The sequence below is a fragment of the Peromyscus californicus genome, unplaced genomic scaffold, assembly GCF_007827085.1.
Source record: "Peromyscus californicus insignis strain IS unplaced genomic scaffold, ASM782708v3 Scaffold_24__1_contigs__length_46423439, whole genome shotgun sequence".
NCBI classification, from domain to species: domain Eukaryota; kingdom Metazoa; phylum Chordata; class Mammalia; order Rodentia; family Cricetidae; genus Peromyscus; species Peromyscus californicus.
In genome coordinates, this window is record NW_026294535.1 from 12,540,850 (window position 1) to 12,565,767 (window position 24,918).

A 24,918-nucleotide genomic window follows, 5' to 3' on the forward strand; every position below is an offset into this window, starting at 1 on the left:
AGTTCTAGATGAGAACGTTTCACACTGTCAATGGCTATTTTCTTCTGAGTCGATGAATCAAATTCAAGGCACTAAGAGCTAATATTTTGATATAAATTCACATTACATTGTAATCTTAACCTCATTAGAAGCAGAAATTCAACAGTTTATCTGGCAGTTACCCATGTCACCTAAAATACAAGTAGGCAAACTGTATGTGGACCTCGTCTTTAGGGGAGTCCAGCACCTCACCCTTACCTGCTCCTCAGGGATGGGGTCTCTGTCCTCAATGTGCAGAGTGGGCCGCATCAAGGGTGCTGCGGTACAGTGTGGGTTTTCACACGCCACTTCAGGTTTGCCTTTAAAAGGGGGGAGGGGCAGAATAAAGATGAGAAATGTCATCAGAAATGAGTGAGCATCTAATGCTATGGCATCCTTGGCACTGACACCTTGTTAGTTTCCCAGTCCAACTTCCTATTTTCCCTGATTTTCTTGTTTTGAGGCAGGGTCTTCCCAGGAGCCCAGGTTAGTCTTAAACTAATGATCTTCCGACCTTAGGTTCATGAGTATTAGATTTTTGATGTGTACTACCATGCCTGGCTCCAAAATTGTTCTGGTTAAAATGTCTTATTTGTGAAAATGAAAGACACCAAAGTTAACAGTAATAGCAGTATATTTAGCACTTGGCTTTAAGTTAAACTCTGGAGGAAATGGCCATAGTATCTGTCATATGCTAGATGACACATATTTTCTTCATAGTGTTGGGAGATTTTTAAAACAGATCATTATTCTTTCTCTTAAAAAAACAAAGATCACTGGGCATGGTGGTACACATCTTTTATCTTAGCACATCTCTGGGGAGGCAGATGGATCTCTAAGTTTGAGCTAGCCTGGTCTACAGAGTGAGTTCCAGGACAGCATGACTACAGAGAAACCCTGTCTCAAAAAAAACAAACAAAAATAATAAAAGAAAACAAAGATCAACATTATGTTATTTTTATTTTCCCATTTTCTATTATTTTAACTCAGAATTGGAAATGAGTTTCACAAGTAAATACTTTCATGTGCTCACCAAGCTGAGTTTACCTTTAATTAACTGGTATTTCAATTTGGTATTTAATCACATGATTTTATATATAAATATATATTATGTGTATAATTATATTTTTATTCATTGTCTATACTAAAAAGAAGTAGCATACTCCTATAAAACCAGATGTGGAAGCAGAAGGATCAGGAGTTCAAAGTCATCTTCAGCTACATAGTGAATTCAAGGACAGCCTGGGCTACAAGAGACCTTGCTTGAAACCATATCCAGCTAAAGCCTTCCTTTTTGTTTTTTGAGACACGATCTCTCTGTGTAGACCAGGCTGGCCTTGTACTCATAGAGATCCTCCTGCCTCTGCCTCCCAAGTGCTGAGATTAAAGTTGTGTGCCAACACACCTGGCTTAAACCAGTTCTTTTATTATTCGACCTGTAAGAGTTTCTGGAAGTTCTGATAGTAGAAAATACTATCAACATTTCTCCCTTCATTTCAGTTTTTATAAAAGGAGACAGGATGTCCTGAACATTCAAATCATTACGTATTTTATATTAAAATAGGAGTCAAGACTTTGAAATCATTGTCAATTTTTATATATATCCAACTTTTCTTTTTAATAAACTAAGAACTTTTAGGAAACCAGTTTAATCATGTCAACAGGCAGGCCACAGACAAGAACTCCAGCAGAATGGAGTGAGCATATTTGACAAGCATAGGCTTAAAATAATCCACAGCTACCTTTTTTCTCTGTATTCCTCCGCAGCAATTTATCCACTTGGGAAATGGCTTCTTCCCAGCAACTGTTGCTGGCCTGAACGTGGGGCTCAAGCAGTTTCAGTTTCTGTTCTAGGATTGGGTAAGCCTCTGATAGCAGCTCTTGTGTTTCCTTAGTACAAACAAGCTTTTCAAGTTCATCTTCAAGAATTATTACTCTGTGCAACATAGAAAAACAGAAATAGGTTTTTAAAATATGAGGTGTAAAATTTATTGCTGTGGAATAATCCTTCTGCATACTGTGAATATGTATTACCCTCAATTGTTAATAAAGAAGCTGACTGGCCAATAGCTGAACAGGATAAAGTTAAGTGGGAGAGCCAAACTGAGAATGATGGGAGGAAGAAGGGCAGAGTCTGGAGTTGCCAGCCAGGCACAGAGGGAGCAGGAGATGAATGTGCCAATATTAATAAAGGTATTGCCACTTGGCAGAGCGTAAATAAGGAATATGTGTTAACTTAAAATTTAAGAGCTAGTTAGTAATAAGCCTGAGCTATTGGCCAAGCATTTGTAATTAATATAAGCCTCAGTGTGTTTATTTGGGAGCTGCTGGAGGGAAAGAAACTTCCGTCTACCATTTAAGAGGATTATTTTAAGAAATTAAACCTATAAAATTAAAGCAATTCAAGTTGGGCAGTGGTGGCACATGCCTTTAATTCCAGCATTCAGGAGGCAGAGGCAGGTGGATCTCTGTGAATCAAGGTCAGTCTGGTCTACAAAGTGAGTCCCAGGACAGCCAAGGCTACACAGAGAAACCCTGTCTCAAAAAAAAAATAAACAAGTTCTGGAGACAAATGTATGTCTTTGCTACCACTGAACTGTATGCTTATAAATGATCTAGTGTGGCTGGATATGTAGCTTGGTGATACAGAACCCTTGTTAGCAACCTAAATCAACCCTCCCTGCCCAGAAACAAATGATAATTTCTAAGGAGTATTATGTAATTTATTCTACAAGTATTTCTTAAATACATACTAGACAATTCCTGATCTAAAAGAATAAATTAAACTCATCTCCTACTTTTAAGAAATTAGCAGCCGGGTGGTGGTGGCGCATACCTTTAATCCCAGCACTCGGGAGGCAGAGGCAGGCGGATCTCTGTGAGTTCGAGGCTGGCCTGGTCTACAGAGCGAGATCCAGGACAGGCACCAAAACTACATGTCTCAAAAAACAAAAACAAGCCGGGCGGTGGTGGCGCACGCCTTTAATCCCAGCACTCGGGAGGCAGAGGCAGGCGGATCTCTGTGAGTTCGAGGCCAGCCTGGTCTACAGAGAGTTCCAGGAAAGGCACAAAGCTACACAGAGAAACCCTGTCTCGAAAAACCAAAAAAAAAAACCAAAAAAAAACCAAACAAACAAAAAACAAAAAAGAAATTAGCAACCAGAAAAATTATATATAAATACATATATTGAAATTATATCTATAATTATCTTGCATTTATGAATATTTTGCCTGCATGGATATCTTGCACCACATGTGTGCCTGGTGCCTGCCGATTAAGAGAAGGATGCTGGATCTCCTGGAACGGGAGTTATGGATGAAAACCCCTCTTATAGCTTAGTCATGGGGCTGGAGAGATGGCTCAGTGGTCAACAGAACTAGTGCTCTTCTAGCCTGCTGGAGCTTGTATCCATTTGGGGAGTGAATAACCATTTGTAACTCCAGCCCCAGAGTATCCAACACCCTCCTCTGGCCTCCGTTGGCACCTGCATATAAGTGAACAGACGTGCATAATCATAAACCTCGAAAATATATATATATATATACACACATATATTCATATATATATATATATATGTATGTATGTATATCTATTCCTTCTGTCAGCTCTGGTGCTCTAGAGATCCTTTCTAATACACTTGGATAATCCAGCCTTGGCTCCCACACACGTGGAAATGGCCTTACTGTCCATGCTGCCACCTAAGGGTAGTACAGCTAGGTCACTGGATACTCCCACCTCAGCCTCTTCACTTTTCCTATCCTATCTTTCATAAATCTCATCTCAGCCTCCCAAGGCCTTGAGCTGCGGTAAACTTGTCTTCTCAAACATGTTTCTGAGCTTCCACTTCTATCTGTGTATACCCTATTTTCCCTCTTCCCACTTACAGGAAGCTTTTTAGTTGATGGACTACTCGGGCCTTTTGGCCCACTTTCTCAGCTCACGTCTGATTCTGCATTTCCCCTCCACGTCTTGACTGATCATGTCAGGAATCCCAGGGACCTTCCTGATTGCCAGCTCGTCTTACCCACCCATTTTCTCCAGCCCTACACTATGAATATTCACATTTACTGAAAAAACAATTCAGTGGGAACGACTACATTCAGATGTACCTTGAGTCAGTTCTTTTTTCTTTTTTCTTTTTCTTTTTCTTTCTTTTTGACAAGGTTTCTCTGTGTACCCCTGGCTGTCCTGCCACTCTCCCTGTAGCCCAGGCTGGCCTTGAACTCACAGAGATCCACCTGCCTCTGTCTCCCAAGTGCTGGAATTAAAGGCATCCACCACTAGGCTTGGCTTATTCAATTTTTTTTTTAAGAGATTTATTTATTTATCATATATACAGTGTTCTGCCTGCATGTATGCCTGCAGGTCAGAAGAGGGCACCATATCTCATTACAGATGGTTGTGAGTCACCATGTGGTTGCTAGGAATTGAACTCATAATCTCTGGAAGAGCAGCCAGTGCTCTTAACCTCTGAACCATCTCTCCAGTCCCATACTCAATTTTCAAAATGTGAAAATTTCCATTTAGAAATAGATGAGAAAAATATTTACAACTGATAAAAGTACACCAAAGCAGAATATAAACATTTGGAAACTATAGCTAAATGCCAATATTATGCAAAGTACAAGATAAATAAATATAAAAATGTGGACACTGCCCTTTACTGAGGACAAAAAGTGTATTCTGTGCTACAGAAATATTTCCAAACCTGTTGTGATGTATTTAGGAAGTAGCAAAGTATTACCCTTTAGTTATATACAGCGATGCCTCTCATACATACTTCTCTCAGACTGTAGGTTCCAGTTTAAAGTCCTACCTTAGGAGGGTTAAAAAGATGCTCATTTTTGATAATCCTCTCCATTTTATCTCTCAAAGACAAGCAGCATCTGCTTTCTGCTGAAACCAGGAAAAGGGAAAACTACAAATGATTCTCTTAAACCACAGTTGCTTAGAAATCATCGTTTCCCTGGTACCTGGTACCCACAAACCATCTTTCATGCTCCATTCTGTTTCTTCTTTCTATTGAGGACACAAGGAACAGCCAAATGGAATGAAGATGATGTTTGCTTATCCCTCTACTGTCTCCTCACGCAGCTTCTAAACTTACTCGTTCAGTAATGCTTTCAGATGGAGCTGGAGGCTACGCACGGCTGTGTGAACGTTAGTCAGTTCTCTGGACTTGGGCTGAGTTTTGGATAAGCGCTGGGGTGCTGACTGGTGCTGAGTTTCAAAGTACCGGAAGAACTCATAGCTGCGTTTCAGCTCTTCTAAGCAGGCAGCGTGAGCATGAGGTAGACCCTGAGTCACATCAGACAGAATGCGATGAGGCAAGAGCGTCTCAGTAAGTAAGGGCCCTGAAGGCGAATTGGCTGTAGAAAGTAACAGGGCCAAGCGCCTGAAGAACTCTGAACTCTGAGCCACCCAGAGCTGGAACAAAACCTGAGAGAGAAAGAGACAGAGGGGGGTGGGGAAGGAGAGCAAGAACATACTGATCAATAAAAATATTGTCAACATTCAAAACAAACTACAAATTTATTTATCTTCCGACTTTTAACTTTCACGTTATCTTAAATACCTGCCCCTACATTATCCTAAATAATAACTAAACTGAACATGAACAAACTCTTAAGATGAGCAAAGGATGCTACACTGAATTGTGTAGTTATAGCACGTGAGGATTTAGGATTCTAACACAGAAGACCATATGTAATTTAGCACATTCTACCCTAGATAGCAATGATCTGAGAATGGATGGAGGGCTGGAGAGATGGCTCAGTGCTCTTTCAGAAGACCTGGGCTCGATTCCCACCATCCACACGACAACTCACAGGCGCTCGTAACTGCAGCTCCAGAGGAATCTGACACCTCTGACTTCTCGTGGCACAAAGACACACAGAATTACAGATAACGAAGTGAAGCTGCCTAGGGTGGCATGTGCCTACACTCCCAGTACTCGGGAGGCAGAGGCAGGCAGATCTGTCAGGACAGCCACGGGTCTACACTGGAGACCCTGCCTCAAAAATTTATTAGAAATGAATTTTCCGGTCTGGTGAGATGGCTCAGCAGGTAAAGGCACGAGCTATGAAGTCTGATAGAACCACTTGAGTTCTATCGCCAATACTCACACGGTGCAAGCAGAGCCCTCCTACAAGCTGCCCTCTGACCTCCATAGGAACACTGGTATCTGTGCACCCACACATCCATCAAGAATGTGAGGCTGAGAAGGTAACTGAAGAGCTCGGCAGTCAATAGCATTTGGTGCTCTTGCAGAGCACCCAGGTTGGGTTCTGTTCACAGCACCCACACGGCAGGCAGCTTACAACCATCTGTAAGTCCAGTTCCAGGCCCTCATGTGGTGCATAGACATATGTGCAGGCAAAACCTCAGACAGATAAAAAAAAAAAAAAAAACCAAACAAACAGGAATTTGGGGTTCAAGCCAGCTGTGGTAGTTCACACCTTTAATCCCACTCAGGAGGCAGAGGCAAACAGATTTGCCTCTGCAAGTTCGAGGCCAGTGAAGGCTACACAGTGAGACCCTATCTCAAGAATGAAAAGAAAAAAAATCAGGGTTCAAAATGAGACTACTACTTTGTTTTAAGAATTAGCATGTCTGGCGTGCAAACTACAAATCTATTTTCTTAAAATCAACTTAAAAAAATACGTGTATACATGTGTGTGAGTATGTGCACACGAGACTGTAAGTGGTTACAGAGTCCAGAGGAGGGTGTCAGATGCCCTGGAGGTGGAGTCACAGGTGGGTGTGAGCCGCCTAACATGGGTACTGAGAACTGAACTTGGGTCCTCAGCGAGAACATTATGTGCCCTTAACTGCTGAGCTACATCTCCAGTCTCTGTAAACGCATGCTTGAGAGACAGAGCCGAAAGCAGACAGCCAAGGACCTCTCCAGACACAGTCCTAACACAGGGGCAACAGCCCCAAAGCAAACACACAAAGGAGCACTGTGGCACGAGCAATAAGCGACAGACAACACATCAAACCACTTCAGATGATTTAGATTCCAATTACCCACAAGCGTGGAAATAGACATCCTTGAGATGATTTTATTAAGTGAATTTCAAAATTATGCAAATGGTGATAGGACTCTACTTCATACATACATATGAGGGCATGCACATACTCGAAGGGGAAAGGAAAGAAAGCAAGAGAGGAAGGCCAGGAAGGTCTCCCAAAGTGTAACTGGGAAGCAGTGGTCCATGAAGGAGAGGATTCTATGAAGCAGAAGTTGTATGTGTAGAGTCCTGTGGCAGCAGCATACACCATACCTAAGGAAGAGCAAGGTCAGCGTGGCTGGGGCCAGCGTGAGCATGAGGGGGCATGGTGTGTTAGACTCTTCGGGGTTTTATGGAGAGAAATGGGGAGCTACTGACTGGGCACAAGAATAAAATGACTTATGCTTCAACAGGCTCTTTCCAGATATTGAGACTTCAAGAAAGGGAGAGAGTGAGATGCCAGAAGTTAGCAAAATAATCCAAGCTCCTGTACCCTGGAGCACAGCACCTAGTGGCAGGCAGGGTGAGCAGCAGCTGCACTCTAGACAGCTGGGGAAAGGAGAGCAGTAACTAGTACAAGATCCCCTGAAAGGTGAGCACTGAGGGAGGAGATGTGCATCAGAGTAGTGCGACACCAGTGTTTGGGGACAGACATTAGAAAGAAGCAAGCTGGCATCCAATTGATGCTTTAAAAAAGATTACCTTTTTTATTGAATTTCTGTTGTATCATCCAGTTACACACCTACTGTGGGATGGTCTTTCTGTATGCTCTGAGTATGTGTTGCTACCATTGGTTAATAAAGAAGCTGCTTTGGCCTACGGCAAGACAGGTTATAGCCAGGTGGGAAATCCAAGCAAAGATACAGGGAGAAGAAAGGTGGAGTCAGGGAGACACCAGTCCACCAGTTCCCAAAATATAGTTTATAAATGCTTGTTTTCATTTAAAGGGGGTTGGTTACAAATTGTTATTGGTCATAGCTAATCTCTTTCTAAAAGAAAAAGTAGGGATATGATATAAAAATGATAGGATAAAAGGGTAGATTATTGAATTTACTTTAATAAAAATACAACTATTAAACTTACATATTTTACATTGGTATGGATTTTGGTTTATTGACTTAAATTTAAAGTTAATTTTATTATACTGTATGTATATTTCTACTCTTGTTTAAGGTATTATGTTTATGCAACTCATTTAAAATTGTAATGTATCATTAAGAAATACAGATTAATAGTTAGTTCATCTATAATCAAAGTTATGTTAGTTAAGTTTTTTAGGTATACAAAGATATATTTCAATCAGGTAGTAATCTCATTATGGAGTTTGCTTACAATATAGAAAAGGCTAGCCATTTGGGCAAGAAACTGCTCTTGCCTGGACTGCTTGATAAACTGAACATGCAGGACCCATAGGAAAATGACCACTGTACTTTGCCAAAACAGGATGAGTTGGTCCTTCAGGTTCCCACTTCACAGAAGAAACTGCCAGAAATTCTGCAGGACACAGGAGAAAGTGACTGACAAACTGCCAAAATAGGTGAAATGGTCTTCCGAATTTCCTGCTTCTCTGAAAAATATGCCAGATACTCTAGACCTATAGGCTGAAGACATCAGAGAGGAACTTTGGGTGACTGTACAGGCAGCCAGATATCTCTGTCATCCTGTTTACTTATGTGATATTATATCTTTCTGGGGTCTTTGATGGAGTTGAAGACTAGACAGTTATAATGGTTTTCCTTAGTCATCATAAAAGATAAATTAGATATAAAACTTTAGACTCACAAAAATAGGATAGAATATTTTCTTGAATTTTGCTAAATACAAATAGACTAGATTTTATAACTGTTATTCTTGCTTGAAAACTGTTTTTTGTTTGTTGTTGTTTGTTTTTTTTTTTTTTTTTAGAGACAGGGTTTCTCTGTGTAGTTTTGGTGCCTGTTCTGGAATTCACTCTGTAGACCAGGCTGGTCTCGAACTCACAGAGATCCACCTGCCTCTGCCTCCCGAGTGTTGGAATTAAAGGCATGTGCCACCAATGCCTGGTGATAACGGTTTTATTATATGTAATTTTACTATGTTAAATTGAAAACATTCCTTTTTGATTAGACAGAAAAGGGGAAATGCTGTGGGATGGTCTTTCTGTTCGCTGTGAATATGTGTTGCTACCATTGGTTAATAAGAAGCTGCTTTGGCTGGTTATAGCCAGGTGGGAAATCCAAGCAAAGATACAGGGAGAAGAAAGGCAGAGTGAGGGAGATGCCAGCCTGCCACCCAAGGAGCAATATGGCAGCAGATCGGTAATGCCATGGCCACATGGCAATATGTAGATTAATAGAAATGGGTTAATATAAGATGTAATAGCAGGCTAGCAGTAAGCCTAAGCCACAGACCAAACTGTTTATAATTAATATAAGCCTCTGTGTGTTTGGGACCAAATGGCTGCGGGAAACAGGAAAGCTTCCGTCTACACACACCAAAGCTCATAAATATAATTTGTTTCTTGTTTGTTCTTTGGATAATTTATATATCCTTTTTCTGTTTGTTCTTTTGGATAAACTGTGTTGGCTAAGGGAATATCCAAAGCTTATGGCTGAGTAGCAAATTTTGACTTTTAAATATTTCATGGCATCTGGATTCCTTTCTTTCTTTCTTTTCTTTTCTTTTTTAAAAGATTTATCTATTACTTATGTATACAGTGCTCTCCTTCATGTCAGGAGAGGGCACCAGATCTCATTATAGATGGTTGTGAGCCACCATGTGGTTGCTGGGAATAGAACTCAGAACTTTGGAAGAGCAGACAGTGCTCTTAACTGCTGAGCCATCTCTCTAGACCCCTGGATTAATTTCTTAAATAAGAAAATGCAGTAAATAATAATAATAATAATAATAATAATAATAATAATAATAATAATAAACAACAACAACTAATTAAACACTTAAAGAATCCAGGCAGTACCACATACTTGCAGTCCTGGTTACTCAGCAGACAAGAGGATTGCTTGATCATGAGTCCAAAACTAGCAGAACAGCACAGTAAGACCCTGCCTCAAAAAACAAGCAGGGGAGCGCACAAACAAAACACTGCAACAGGAACCTAAGAGGAAAAAAGTCTTTCACTCTTTTTAGATCGATAAATACACTACACTAGGGATTATTTCTCTTTGAGATGGCGTCTTACCACTCAGGCTAGCCTCAAAGCTCCAGGCCAGATGAGCTTCCAAAAGCTCAGCTTCCCAAAGCAGCCCAGGCTAAGGTGCACGTCACCTGCCTGTCTCATGACTAAGGGTTTACACACCTCTTTAGGGAGGTGGTTTTCTACTCCCTGACGGTGCAACAGTTGGTATTACTAAGCTATTCAGAGGGAAGAGCTGTATACAATGAAGGATAAATCTAAGTATGTTTTCTTCAAAGGACACAATGAAAACTATAAAGGAAAACAACAGGCCATTGCTTACTTGTAAATCATCCATTTTTAAGAAATTTAGTGTGTGCGTGTGCGTGTGCATGTGTGTGTGGGAATGAGTTCATTCCTTCCACTACGCCAGTTCTGGGGACCAAACTCCTGTCACCTCACCACCCAGTAAATCATTCCTCACTTGGTCTTTTGTAAAATAAAGCTTTAGACTTGCTCTGAGAGAGGTTTCTTTAAACTTTCATGGTTATAAACATTACAGATCTCAAGACAAGGCCCCTTTCAGAGCTTCATGACCTTGCTACCAATTACTGAGTTTGGGAACAGATTAGCTCTATGTCAAAATAAATAAATGTAAAAACCCAACTTGGAAGATTTATAAGGGTAAACAAATAGGATCCAGTTAAAATCAGTATAACTTGGGGAAAGGTTGGGCAGAGGACACTGGAGAACAAGTGACACTTAAGAGCAGGTCACATTTGCTACAAAGTAACAGCTCAGTTCACATGCACTGGGCTTTTACTCTGTGCCAGGGACAGGATGGGCAAATGTTGAATATTTTGGAGATAGGCACTGTGGTGGTTCCATTTTAATAAATGCAAAGACAGTGATTTGCTCAAGAGTGTATCAGAAGTCATGGGATGGAGCTGTATGGAATCTGGAGTCTGACCATGTGGGGCCCTCTGTTCTTTTTAGTGCCTGTACTACAGCTAGCGCACAGTTCAGGATTTACATGCTTTTAAAAACAATACAAGTACTTTGGAAGGGGGCTGTTGCACAAACTGGAGGGGGCTGTAATGGGGTGGGAGGAGGCAGGTCAGTATAGGACATAAAGGGAGGAGGTAAAGTAACACCAAGAGATTGGAAAAAGCCTTAAGGAATCATATTATTTTTTACCTAAATTACAAGACAACACATACAAGTCTATGTGTATACATATACACATATAGTTCAAATGAAGTTACTTCTTTGGGCTGATAGTAACTCCCACCTTCTAACCCCCGCCAAGAACCATAGACAATCTAATAAAACGCCCATATCAGGCATGAGAAACTGCATTTTGAGTTGCTGGCCAGGGGAGTCCAAAAGCCTCCCAAAACAATATAGGCCATTATGGTTGCCCCTCGTCGCTTCCCAGAGGTAGTTCCTACAGCTGAAGACACCCTGCACTCTGGACACAGGACCTAGAGGATCCTAGCTGGATCTGACCTGAAAGCCTCCTCCCTGGAGACCAGTTTCTATAGCACAGGAAGGTGCCAGACAAGCTTCGAAGGGAGGAAAACAACCAATAGTCCTACTCAGCTGTGATGCCTGTGAACCACAATGACAACCAGAACGATATGATAATCTTAAGGGTGCAATCATGGCATTCTATCTTGGTGGTAACCAACAACTCTCTAACTGGACTTAAGGCCCACTCAAGAGGAGGAATTACTGTGCCTGGTACTGGAAACCAAGTCAACCACCTAGGGCTCGGGAAGATCTTAGAGGAGAACTTAATGACCGTCACTTTACTAACTTCATTCTAAATATCGACCCTACAGCCACAGGTAAGCGTAGCTCTCGCCTCTCACTGCCTCTCTTTGCAACAGAAGACCCTCACAGAAAACTTCAACCGGTCAAATACAGAAAACAAATGACCATACAGTGCCCAGCCCCAACTGGTCCATCCACGACAACTCCTGCACCTGAGGTTCACAGAGCATCACTGAAGAGGAGGCAGAAAGCTCATAAGAACGAGAGTCCTAGGAAGGCTGCTGTGAGATTATGTCTAGAAATGACAGGGAAGCCTTCACCCAGGATACTTCAGCAATATGGCTGCTTAAACAAGCCCCGAAGAAGTATAACAGCAGATTTGCTAACGTGGAAGGGGGAAGTCTCAAGAAATTAAGGAATGCTAAGAGCGGGAGCCACAGTCTGCCCCAGGGATGAGCTCCCTAACTAGTTGTCCAGTACTATATGGTCAATGGATTGAGCAGGTTATATTTGTATATTTAGGCATTCACACACACACACACACACACACACACACACACACACACACACACACACGTTCATTACAATAACAATTAAGGAAAAAGGGGCCACGATTTCAAGATAGAGCAAGGGGAGGTGTTGGGAAGGAGGGAAGGGAAGGGAGAAGATGATGTAATAATATTTTAATTTAAAAAGTAAAAAACAAAAAACTATATCAAAACATAAACAGGAAAGTCAGTGAGACATCTTGATGACTAATAAAAGTAACTTAAAGAGATGAAGAAATACGAAAACTGCTTCTCGGAGTCCTTCTTAGAGAACAGCGGTGGGGACAAAGAAGAGGATGGAGATGGACTCAGCGGTCACGAACGCTGTGGCTCTTGCAGGGGACGAGGTTCTGACTCCCAGCACCCCATGTGAGCCACCGAGTGGAGATGGAAATCCAAGTCGGGTTCTGGGGGCTCTGGCTCCCTTTTCTGACTTTAGCACACACATGGTGCACAGACATATGCAGACAAAACGTTCATATACATTAAATTTAGAAAGAGAGGAAAATGTATAGCCTGTGAACTTTAAAATAAATAGCTATATAACAAACAAGCAAAACGCAGTGGCTGTTTTTAAGGACCCATTAAAGGACCAGCTCTGTTTAGACATTTTGCAAGTCTTCTCATTTAACCTAACACCTCAAAAAGCAGGTGTAGTAACCCCTTTTAAAGATAAGCTTAAAGGCACTATTATGAGAATTACCTTGAAAATCAAAGAAGCTGCTTAAAGCCCCCTCCCCCAGTGAGCACTGTTAGGACTTTCCCCACTTCTAACACAGAGTTCCAGTCACCCTGCCTATCCACCTGAATACTGCAGAGGAAGCGGACACTGTTCCAAAGTGTCTGTAATAAGCAAGTTATAGCTGCTTATTATAAACAAAGGTTTACCATGTTGATCTACCATAACCCACACAGCCATTCCTTTATTCTACCGTAGTTCCCACCTCCAAAAAACTCTGCATTTGCCAGGGAGGTGCCTAGAGCAGAGCACATTGAGCTAGAGTTCACCCCTACACAAAGCTACTAAGTAACTTGGCACATAAGGCTTGATATATTTAGAATAACCACCTTAAGAAAGATTTGTGAAATTGGAATAGCTAGTTCAAAGCCCAAATCTCTTGTAAACGGCTCTAATACGTGTCAAATTACATTGTCCAACAAATAACTTTACAAAATGTAAGAAGTCAGGGAGAAAACTGTTGCAGTGGCTGCCCACGTAAGATGCTACGCGGGTGTAGTGGTGTGCGCCTGCAATCCAGTTACTGAGGGCTGCGGAGGAATTGCAAGTTCAAGGCTAGCCTGGCACCAGAGCTAGACCTGTCAGAGAGAGAGGGAGAGAGACAGACAGAGGGAGGGAGGGAGAGGGAAAGGGAGACACAGGGAGAAGATCGACTATGATGATGACGACATTGGCTAAGGTGAGGATGGGTAAGAGGAGGATAATAATGGTGCGACATTTTCTAGAAGTAGAAACTGTATACAGATTAGAATACGTACAAGTTAAAAGATACACATCTCAGCACAAAGTGTATCTTGATAAGTGCTTCCAACTTTTCACATTTTGAACTGATTTGCATGGTTATCAAGGGAAGTTTCAAAAATGAGAAACAAAGAAGTATCTAAATAGAGCTCACTAAATACTAAAGGCATTTGGACCGACTTCTTAAAAACTCCCTGGAAACTGCCTGTACAGATGCTTTTGTTGTTGTTTTTGAAACAGGGTTACGCTATGTATGTAATCCAGGCTGGCCTTCAACTGTGATCCTCCTGCATCAGCCTCCTGAGTGCTGCAATGACAGGTGTGCATATGGCTTTTATAACTTGCCTTAAATTATTTTCCCACATTACTTGTTTTCTTTAATATGTTTCTATGGCCATAGCCAGGCAGTGGTGGTGCATGTCTTTTAGACCAGGACTCGGAAGGCAGAGGAAGGCGGATCTCTGAGTTCGAGGACAGCTGGGTCTACAGAGTTCCAGGACAGCTAGGGTTATATGACAGAAAAACCTTGTTTCAAAAGGGGGAAACAAACACACACACACACACACACACACACACACACACACACACATTCCCCCATGGCCATCTTCAGTGTAAGTCACTACTGATGCCACAGGGCTGAACTGTAATTTGCTTTCAGCATACCTTTGGTGTATCTGATTACATCCTCAGATCAGTTAGTAAGGGTAAAATTGCTGGGATATTTTAATTTAAGGCTATACAACTTTGTTAAGACTTGCATTCACTAGTCAAGCTTATACTGTCAACAACTGTATGTGAGGTCTCCCTGAATCTTTATTGATAACGATTACTATTAACTTCTAATATCCTTTGTAAAATGACTTAGTATTCTTTTCTTTTTTTTTTTTTAATTTTTATTTTATGTGCATTGGTGTTTGACCTGCATGTATGTCTATGTGAGCTGCTATGTGAGTGCCTGGAATGGAACCCAGGTCCTCTGGAAGAGCAGTCAGTGTCCTTAACCACTGAGCCGTCTCTCCAACCCTGACTTAGTATTTCTATTGGTGTTTCTTTCAACATTATGACTGAAAGTTCTATTGTACTGAATGGTTTTGCAATTCTGTTCTGTGAATCACCAGTCCATTCATCTTTCCTCGCTTCTGTAGGCTCCACTTTTTTGAACCACCAGTCCATTCATCTTTCCTTGCTTCTGTAGGCTCCACTTTTTGGAATCACCAGTCCATTCATCTTTCCTCGCTTCTGTAGGCTCCACTTTTTTGAATCACCAGTCCATTCATCTTTCCTTGCTTCTATAGGCTCCACTTTTTTGAATCACCAGTCCATTCATCTTTCCTTGCTTCTGTAGGCTCCACTTTTTTGTTTGCTTGACTGTATTTGCAGAGCTGGAGATGGAACCAAGGCCCTTATGCATGCCTCAAGGTCCTTAGGCAAGCAACCTACCGCGAAGTTAAAACCCTTACCCTTGTAAGTTTAGTTACCTTGTACTCTTCATACAGAAAGAATTCAAACTGTCATCATAGTGTTACGGGTGAGCCTGCAGTACATTTTCTTGAATCCCGAAGAAACACTGCTTTGTCAAAGTCCCTACTAAGCACTGGTATCTCTGGGACATCGTTCTGAAGAATAAGGATGTTTCAGGGACTCGTATAGGGCCTCTCTGTTGTCTAGAGCTACTCAGTGCTAGAGTACTTGTTTCACTTCATTGCACTTAAGGTATACAGTATTTGAGGTTTGAAATTTCATTTTTTATATTGTCAATTATATTCTCTCATGAGGCTGTCTCTAGTGAAAAAATTATTTCTTAAGATATAAAGAAAACATTGGGGGGGATTTTATAAAGGGACACACACACACACACACACACACACACACACACACACACACTGCTTCACCCAGGGTTGTTGAAATAAACTCACGCGGGCTTCCTATCAAGTAATTCACATATCTCTTAACATACTCTGTGGCATTCTTAAATTAAGAGCACCGACACCAAAATACAAAGAGCCCTTCATTCGATTTGTATCCTCTCTCAGCTCCCACAGGCAGCGTCCTAACATCTAAGCAACGGAAATGAGCATCTAGGAACACAGAAGGGAAACAGGACATGCGCACTCCTCAGTCCTTCCTTCCAAATGGGTTACCTTCAAGGCTGGCAGGCTGAAGCCATCTGTCAAGTTGTGAGCTTCCTCTTCGGATATCTGTTCTTCACTGAGGCCAAGGCCCAGCTCCTTAAAAGGTACCACACAGATGTAGTTGGTCACATTGTCACTCTCAGCGTTCAGGGGGTAGGTTAAATTAGGTTAAGGCAATCAATAACACCTCTTCATTAACACATTTAAGGTAGCCACAAACATCCAAAACTATAGTGACTAATTTTATTCTGAACTTAGACTGAAGATTTACATCAGTTGTTTTAAAGAAGTTAGTTGCAAGAGTTAACACATTGAGATAACACTTGGGTATCTTATAGAGTACTTTGAAGAAAATTTTTTGTTAAAATAGTTAAAAGTAGGCAGGTAGCACTCTAGTTACTGCCCAGCATGCTGCCCCCTTCTGTATATTTCATAAACTTCTTGTATTCTGAAATAAAAACAAGTGATTCAAGTTCAGCTCTTCAAAACTGCTCAAATGCTGTTGTTTTTGAGACCTTCCTTCTAAAGGCGTACTTTGTCCTGTGTTGTGTAGTGGCTCAGGCTCTCACTATGCCACAGTGAATACTTCTCTTTGCCCTTCCAATCCATCAGCTATCACTAGCTGAACGCGTTAGGACTAGCCTGCTCTAGCTCGTTTGATATACACTGTCCCATTTTGTTATCTTACTCATGGATGTATCAGTATCAATCAAATTATTTCCCATTTACTTTCTTTTCTATATTATACCCATACACTAAAAAAAACCTTTCATTTGCATTTATTTATGCTAAATTTATTTCCATGTCATACTTTTTTTTTGGTCTCTCTAGCTTTTCCTGGGACATGTTTTTCTTCTGTGAACCTCCTCTTCTGGCTTTGCACAATCGGTTCCTTTTCAATGAGAATCACCTCAGTGTGGAAGTAGAGCTCATGCCCGAGAGACTCTATCATGAACTCTGAACATCAGCAGCTTGACCTGGGTGCTCTGTTCGTCTCGATACGGTCAAAGACTAGACCATCTGTATCATACCCCTGAATTCAGCGTTACTTTCTGCATGTCTAAGCACAGGAAGCAAAAAGTCCAACATTCTTTTCAGGCCGGTGACCCTGTGTCCAGCCACACTGTTTGACCAGGGCACAGGTACTGACTCCACCAGTACACCACCGGAATGGCACACAGGGATTCCTCGAAGGGACAGCTTTCATATACTAGGTGGCTTTTCAGATATGCATACCCTTGATGGCCTGGGCAGTTCCATGGCTGTTCTTAAAATGAACACCACGGTCTGTACCTTTGATCTGTAGTCTTGAAGGGGGTTCTGGGTCATAAGAATAGTGAACCATTTTCACAGGCCCTTTACAGGAAGCCCCATACAATTAAAAATATATATATATATTTTTAAATCACATTTGGGGTAGAGGAATGATATGGAAGTCAGAAGACAACTTGCAGGAGTTGGTGATCTCCTTCTTCCATGTCCCACGCATCAAACTCGGGAAACAGAGGCAACTGCTTCCTCTTCCTGTCACTTAGTCACACAGTTTACCTGTTCTAAGGCACTGGCAGTCCTCTGTTTCCCTATCTGCATCCTTCAAGATATTCTGTGGACAGCATATAGCACAAAGGCAAATTTATACATAAAGTTGTGAGTGTCTCGATGTCTATAATGACAACTAGTATAAACACATGCACAGGAAAACATAAACATTTATTTGTCCATGTATATGTGCAGAATACTTATGTACAAATGGAAACAATGCTCTAGGCACTGTGCTGCCCCTCCCCCACTTACATATAACCTGGAGATCTTTTTACAGTGGTTTGCCACTTCTTTCTTGAGACAGGACCTCACTGTGTAGCCCAGGCTGACCACAAACTCTTTATCCTCTTGCCTCTGCCTCTTGAATATATCAGGTATGAACCATAATCACAATGCCTCACTGCTGTTTTAGACAGCTGCATATTTTCCATTCTTTCAATGAAACTAGGTACTCTTTTTTCCCCTCCCAAATGAAATATTTTAAATCACATTTTCAATCTCTTCAAATTCTTTAATTCTTTTTGGGTCAGTTTGAAGATTTGCATTCTGATAAGCAGTGAAAGGCCATTTCCCCTTTTAGTTCCAAAAGTGCAATCTGGGAGTTGCACAAACTACCCTCTTAAAAGTTTCACTAACACCCCTGGTGCTGTGGGATGGTCTGTATGTCAAGTGTGTTGCTGATTGGTCAATAAATATATCACTGATTGGCCAGTGGCCAGGCAGGAAGTATAGGCGGGACAAGGAGGAGAATAAAGCTGGGAAGTGGAAGGCTGAGTCAGAGAGACACTGCCAGCCACCACGATGAGAAACAGCATGTGAAGATGCCGGTAAACCACGAGCCACGTGGCAAGGTATAGATTTATAGAAATGGATTAATTTAAGCTGTAAGAACAGTTAGCAAGAAGCCTGCCACGGCCATACAGTTTGAAACCAATACAAGTCTCTGTGTTTACTTGGTCGGGTCTGAGCGGCTGTGGGACAGGCAGGTGAGAGAGATTTGTCCTGACTGTGGGCCAGGCAGGAAAACTCTAGCTACACCCTGGTTATATTATGATGTCATTATTGATCCTGTACATTTTATTGCTTACTCTGGTCAGCTAGACTGGGTTTTACTTGTCGTTCTGTTCTTTGGCAGATTCCTTTTCATTTTAACTCCCGAGGATTCTTGTCTGGAGAACACAACCAGTCCTCTGCCCATCTCTGCAGCTCATTTCACACTCCACACTCCAACATACTGCTCACTAGCCATGACGACCTTCCCTCTATACTTCAATTCCCTACTACCACAGAATCTTTATACTTTCTGGTCCATCTGAATGGACATTCTCTTTGATCTTTCTCAACATTCAAATCTTAGTTTCAGGGCCAGCTCCTCAGAGAGGTGCTTTACCACCCAGTCAATGGAGTACGCCACTAATCGTTCTCTATCTTATATCCCTGGACTTTCTCTTTTAGAGTAATTATATGTGCAAATCTTCACTGCTCATTTTTTATTATCTCAACCGTTAGAAAGCAAGCTTCCCTGGAACAATGATCATTTACCTTGTTCACTGTAAGTTCCTCAGTACTGAGAAAACTTCACAGGTGCAGGCAATTTCCCTCATTTTCCCTATTCTAAGTCTATGCTCTATGAGCTAGAGACTGTATCTATGCACATAACAATGTATAGCTAGTGACCAGCACATTGTGTAACACTGTGTTTATGTTCAAGAAACACTCACTGAAGGACTGGCTACTTGGAGTTCACAAGCCACTCTCAAATCTCTGTTCTTCCCATATACTTTTTGTTTGTTTGTTTGTTTTGGTTTTTGGTTTTTTCAAGACAGGGTTTCTCTGTGTAGCCCTGGCTGTCTTGGAACTCACTCTGTAGATCAGGCTGACCTCGAACTTAGAGATTCACCTGCCTTCACCTCTGCTGGGAGTAAAGGCATGCACCACCACGCCTGGTTCTTTCCATATCCTTTTGCTTCTTGCTATCTGGAATGCAGCCTCATAGTCTCACGAGCAACTTCTATTCATTCATTTGAGAGCCAATTCATGTGAAAGTCTTCTTTAATTCCGTAAGTCAAGTTCACTGTCCTAGGATGTGGGAAGATATCCTGAGCATTTATATTGTATTATGAATGCTGGTTTATCTATTGATCATACTCAAAAGTCCTCAGAAGTGGTAGTTCATGTTTTCACTCTGTCTCTTTAATACCTGGAAGTATTTGACACATAGCTGGCAGACATTTTAAGCAGTGGGAGGAGTAGATGGGCAAGTTCTTGATGAGAGTTAAATTGTTTTCTATTCATTTCCAAAAAGGCAGGACAGAGTAGCTCTATATAGTACATAGTTACATATATATATACTATATGGTTTAAATTATAAGTAACTTCTGTTTTTGGTTTTCATAACGTAGAGATAGGAAAATATACCCAGGAAGGTTTGTGTAAAGCAAGCAGTGATAGGACATAAGGCATATGTAAGCACAAAACATTATCTTCACCAGCACCCAGCAAACTGAAGGTAAAGAGTAGTTTTTAACAAACTTATGAATCTTAGTTTATTTATTATGGAAATACTGCCATTTTAAAGATGACAGACGAGCAGAGAGAAGTTAAGAACTCTACCTTAAATTAGTGCCCTATGTAGTAAGGAACGAGAGAGACACAATCTGAACTCAGGCCATCCGGCTCTAGAGTCTGTTGTCAGGTTATCACCAGGTCACGACGCAAATTTGTCACGTACACTCATTTTCTTAAAATGTCTCAGCTAACACTGCCAACTCTTTGACCTCTTGCTTTGGACCAGTGACGAGAAAGACTCGGAGAATCTCCCCTTGTTGTAATGATCCATCCAAGAATCTCTTCCCGCCTGTCACTGTCATCCCCCTGCAGTACACTTTCAGTTTTGAAACAGAAGTGAAGAGAGGCATTAGACCTGAAACAGGCAATCTCAATTTATAGTTCACATCTCAGGATGCAACTGTAACACCCAATTCGGGGCTTTGGAAACACTGTTAGCCTCACACAGAGACAGAAAAGGATATTTTTTCAGCATGTACAGGGTGGCTAGCCTTGCGGCTTGAAAGTTGGCTCTGACAGTTCTGTAGACGGCTTTCCGCAGGCCGATGAGATGCTGGCTGGGATGCTGTCCAGCTTTATTAAATGAGCAAGCAGCACTGACCCTGTCAAGCAAACTTGAAAAGTAAAATGTGATACAACTGTACAGGTGTCCTAAAGTTTGTGTTTCCTAAATCCACAATTCTATTAAACTTAGAAAAAAATTTCTTTCTTAAAATTATTATAAGTATTTGAAATCAACTATTGCCTCCTTTTTCTTGATACACATAAAGCCACCAAAATACACAAAAAAGACTGAAAATCTAAAATCTCACAGAATATTTAGTCAAATATAGAGAACATGAATTTTAATTGAGACAGAATAGAGATGAGGAATATTTCAGCAGGAATTTATGATAGCTTTCTACATAAAGATACTCTACCTGATAAAATACACTACAGTAGAAGTACTTTACAGGTTTCAAAAGCAGTATCTACAGGTTGTATGAAGGGCTTAATTAACAACACTTTCTCATGCTTAATATGCATTTACATTATGTTCACTAATCACGTCTTTGGGCACATGTACAGAGCAATGAACTACTACAGATAAATACATTCTGTACATTCATAAAAGTAGGGCAAAGTTACTTACCCACCTGCTGCCACTGGCACTTACCTACTCACAATGAAGTAGGAGAGGCAGAGAGGTACCAGGACCAGTGGCCAACAGGGGAACGCAAGCAGAAAGGCAAAGTGAGGGTTACTATGTGGCAGCCAGCTGCGCTCAAGCTCTCACATTTCATGGCTTTCCCTAGGCCGATGGAAAGCATTTGCAACAACGACATGGAATGTGTGGCTTCATGACCGAGAGTAAGCACGGTTAGGTGCTGCAGTTTCTACTATCAGTAACCTCCTCCGATTGCAAGACAACATGTCAGCACTTGTAAACCTTCCTCATAAAAGCACACATCTCTAAAACAGGCACTGGACCACAGTGTTTACAATGTAAAGTCTATGGACAAAGATGGACAGGCTTAACCTTAAGTAAGGGAACCCAGGTAAAGCAAGGTTAGATTATTTGCCAGGAGGAAACAGTGAGGCAGAAACAAAGCACTCCCAATTTCAGCGTGAAATTGTGCTTTGCTGACTCCATTTTGCAGAATGAAATATTTCTAAGACAGTGAGGCAAGGTTTATTGTCCCTTGGGACTTTTCAGCCCAGTGTCCAGCTAGACGGAAACAATGAAATGACTTCTTCCAACACTTCTCCTTACCCACCTGCCACCTGGATGGTACAAAAGCATCACCAGGGGGTGAATCATGCTCAATGGCCCACTTTACCTTTGCATGTCAATTCCATGGATATAGGTAAAAGTCAGAAAACTGACAAGAGTCACAGCACCTTGTACACATGTCTAAGCATTGGTTGGGCGCATAGCCACTCACCCCTCAGGCCTCTCAATAAAACGCTGTGTATGTCAACAACGAAAAGGAGATATTACTTATGTGTGACTTTTTAAATTTCTAAAACTTGGCAAACAACTCAAAATTTGCTATCTACTGGTAAGAACTGGACCTAACCTAACGGAGGGACAAAATCAACACGCACAGGACTGTCATGCTTTGCACTGAACAGCAGAGGGCATAAGACTCTTCCATGTCATCCATACTCTCAGGATTGTTCAAAGAGCAGAGCGTGAAGAGCACAGGACTACAGATTCCTCCGGGTCTCTGCCCCACGACTTCCTAGACAGAGCTTTTAGGGCAAGACGAAGGACCGATCCAGAGCAGAGCAAAGAGAATGATGCAGAGACAACAAGAGGCATCTCTCTCCTGATGTTTACATCTGCCAACCTCAACCAATTAAAGCAGCTATTGTTCGCTGCGTACTTGTTTTTCCCAACTATAAATGGCAACGGAAAAATGTTACATAGTGGGCAGGGGACAAGAGAGGTGATGGGATGTCAACATGATTGGATACATTACGTACGTGTGTGAAAACGTCACAGTGAAACTCACTGTGTAATAGGTGCTAACTGAAACTTTAAAAGTTATATACTGTAGTCTCACTGCCATCCGTGGACATTTAGTAGGTAGCCTAGTATACTGGAAATGGGCTTCTGAAGTCAGATGAGACGGATCTGAATAAGTGCTCTGTGAATACCTTTAGTTGTCTGTAAAAATGATTAGCACAGCATATGGAACATAGCTGGTCCTTGATGGGAATGTCTTTCTGTATGGTGTGAATACGTGTTGCTCTGATTGGTTGATAAATAAAGCTGTTTGGCCAATGGTGAGGCATAAAGTTAGGCAGGACATTCCACCTAGAGACAGAGGAGAAAGACAGAGCAGAGGAGATGTCCCCCCCACCCCATGAGAGGTAAGATGAAAGATACTGGTAAGCCACAAGTCACATTGCAAAGTATAAATTTATAGAAATGGGTTAATTTAAGATATAAGAACTATATAACAAGAAGCCTGCCACAGCCATAGTTTAAAAATAATATTGCCGGGCGGTGGTGGCGCACGCCTTTAATCCCAGCACTCGGGAGGCAGAGCCAGGCGGATCTCTGTGAGTTCGAGGCCAGCCTGGTCTCCAAAGCGAGTTCCAGGAAAGGCGCAAAGCTACACAGAGAAACCCTGTCTCGAAAAACCAAAAAAAAAAAAAAAAAAAAAAAAAAAAAAAAAAAAAAAAAAAAAAAAAAATAATAATATTATGTATGTGTTTATTTGGGTCTGAGTGGCTGCGGGACTGGGCAGGACACAGGAAAACTTCTGACTACAGGTACCCAATAAGTGCAATGCCCCTGCCCTGTGTGTGTGGTATGTGGTGTATGCACATATCTATGTAGATATAGATGCCAGTGTACTCAGGAGGCCAGGTGTCCTGCTTTTTCATGAACCACTTTATTCTCTTGAGACAGGTTCTATCATTAAGTCTAGAGCTAGGCTGGCGGCCAGTAAGCCTCAGCAATGCTTCTGTCCCCACTCCCCTACAGCTCTGGGGTTACAGCTACATCACATGGCCATGCCTGGTTTCTAACACAGGTGCTGGGGATGTGAACTCAAGTCCTTATGCTTGCACAGATGTTCTTACCTGCTGAGCCATCACCCTAGCCCTACATTCTCCCTTTAGTAAGTATCTAGCATATCCTGGAGCATAAACGTTGACAGCTAGACTGCTAACCATTTCGTTTCCAATGGGAGCATGCAACATCATTATTAGCATGATATTCTAAAAGTGCTGGTGCTACAGCAGCTGCTAATGGTTACCCAGGGAGTGTTATTAATATATGTCTAGATTTTCAAGTGAATCACACCAGCTACACCTACTATCTAAACTGGGCAATGAGGTCTTCCGACAGGGAATAAAGGAAGCAAACATTTATTGAGTAACCACTGCACATGCATTTAGTGTTAAACACTGTCACTGTTTCATCCAGTCACACAGTCATAGGCCAAAGCAACTATGATTGTCAAAACAGTTTTCACAAAACATGAATCCAAGTAGATAAGCAAAGCCCTACTACACACCCATCTAGCATGTAACGACTTTAAACCTTTGACAATAGGCTACGTGGACTTCCCCTGCCACCACTGTAACACAGAAATAAAAACGTGATATTCTCCTTCAAGTAAATAGCAGAACAGAATCATTTAAAAAATAAAGTGAGAAATGAACTCACAGAGTAAATCCCCTGGAGATGACTTCAGTTTCTTGGATAAGACGTAGAGATTTCCTCACAAGGTTGGTGAAGGCTCGGCTATTTGCTGCCATATCTTCCAAACGGACCCTATATTTTTTCAGAGTCATTTGCAGTTTGGCTGTCCTCCATAATTTCAAAGCTCGCATGATCAAGTAAAGAAATAGAATTATTCCCCATACCATCCAGGAAGACACAATCCACCAAGTGGGAAGCATAACGAGCAAGCTGATGAAGGCAAGGAGCACGGAGACATCCCTGTGAACACAGAACCCAAGGAAAAGAGCCATCAGACAGGAGAGGGAGGGCAGTCACTGGAGTCAGCAAAAACAAGGGCCGATCTCAGTTCATTAAACAAAACTCTAGCTTCTTTAGGAGGCAATACTTTAAAAATGCGACATACAACAAGGTGATGTGGAATAGTTTTAAGCATCCAGCATGTTAGATAATGTTGCCCAGGTAATAAAATCTGAGCTAGTGAATTTAGGTAAAGGACATTGGCAAGAAGTGTTTTTTACAACTGTTTTAGGAAGTATGGTATTTAA

At 41.6% G+C, this 24,918-nt stretch overlaps 1 protein-coding gene across 9 annotated transcripts in view; it reads right to left on the reverse strand.

Moving 5' to 3' along the window:
- Positions 1-24,918, reverse strand: part of Vezt (vezatin, adherens junctions transmembrane protein) — a 117,982-nt gene that overhangs the window by 55,980 nt on the left and 37,084 nt on the right. For 5 of the 9 annotated variants that reach the window (XM_052753143.1, XM_052753141.1, XM_052753137.1 and 2 more), the window contains 6 exons: positions 24,356-24,631; positions 20,655-20,804; positions 16,090-16,237; positions 5,127-5,458; positions 1,761-1,954; positions 238-338 (listed from right to left, as the gene is read on the reverse strand). In XM_052753143.1, the coding sequence (XP_052609103.1) occupies positions 238-338; positions 1,761-1,954; positions 5,127-5,458; positions 16,090-16,237; positions 20,655-20,804; positions 24,356-24,631 (1,201 nt within the window). The remainder of the gene's footprint in view (positions 1-237; positions 339-1,760; positions 1,955-5,126; positions 5,459-16,089; positions 16,238-20,654; positions 20,805-24,355; positions 24,632-24,918) is intronic. The other 4 variants (XM_052753142.1, XM_052753139.1, XM_052753146.1 and 1 more) reach the window with 1 other exon arrangement.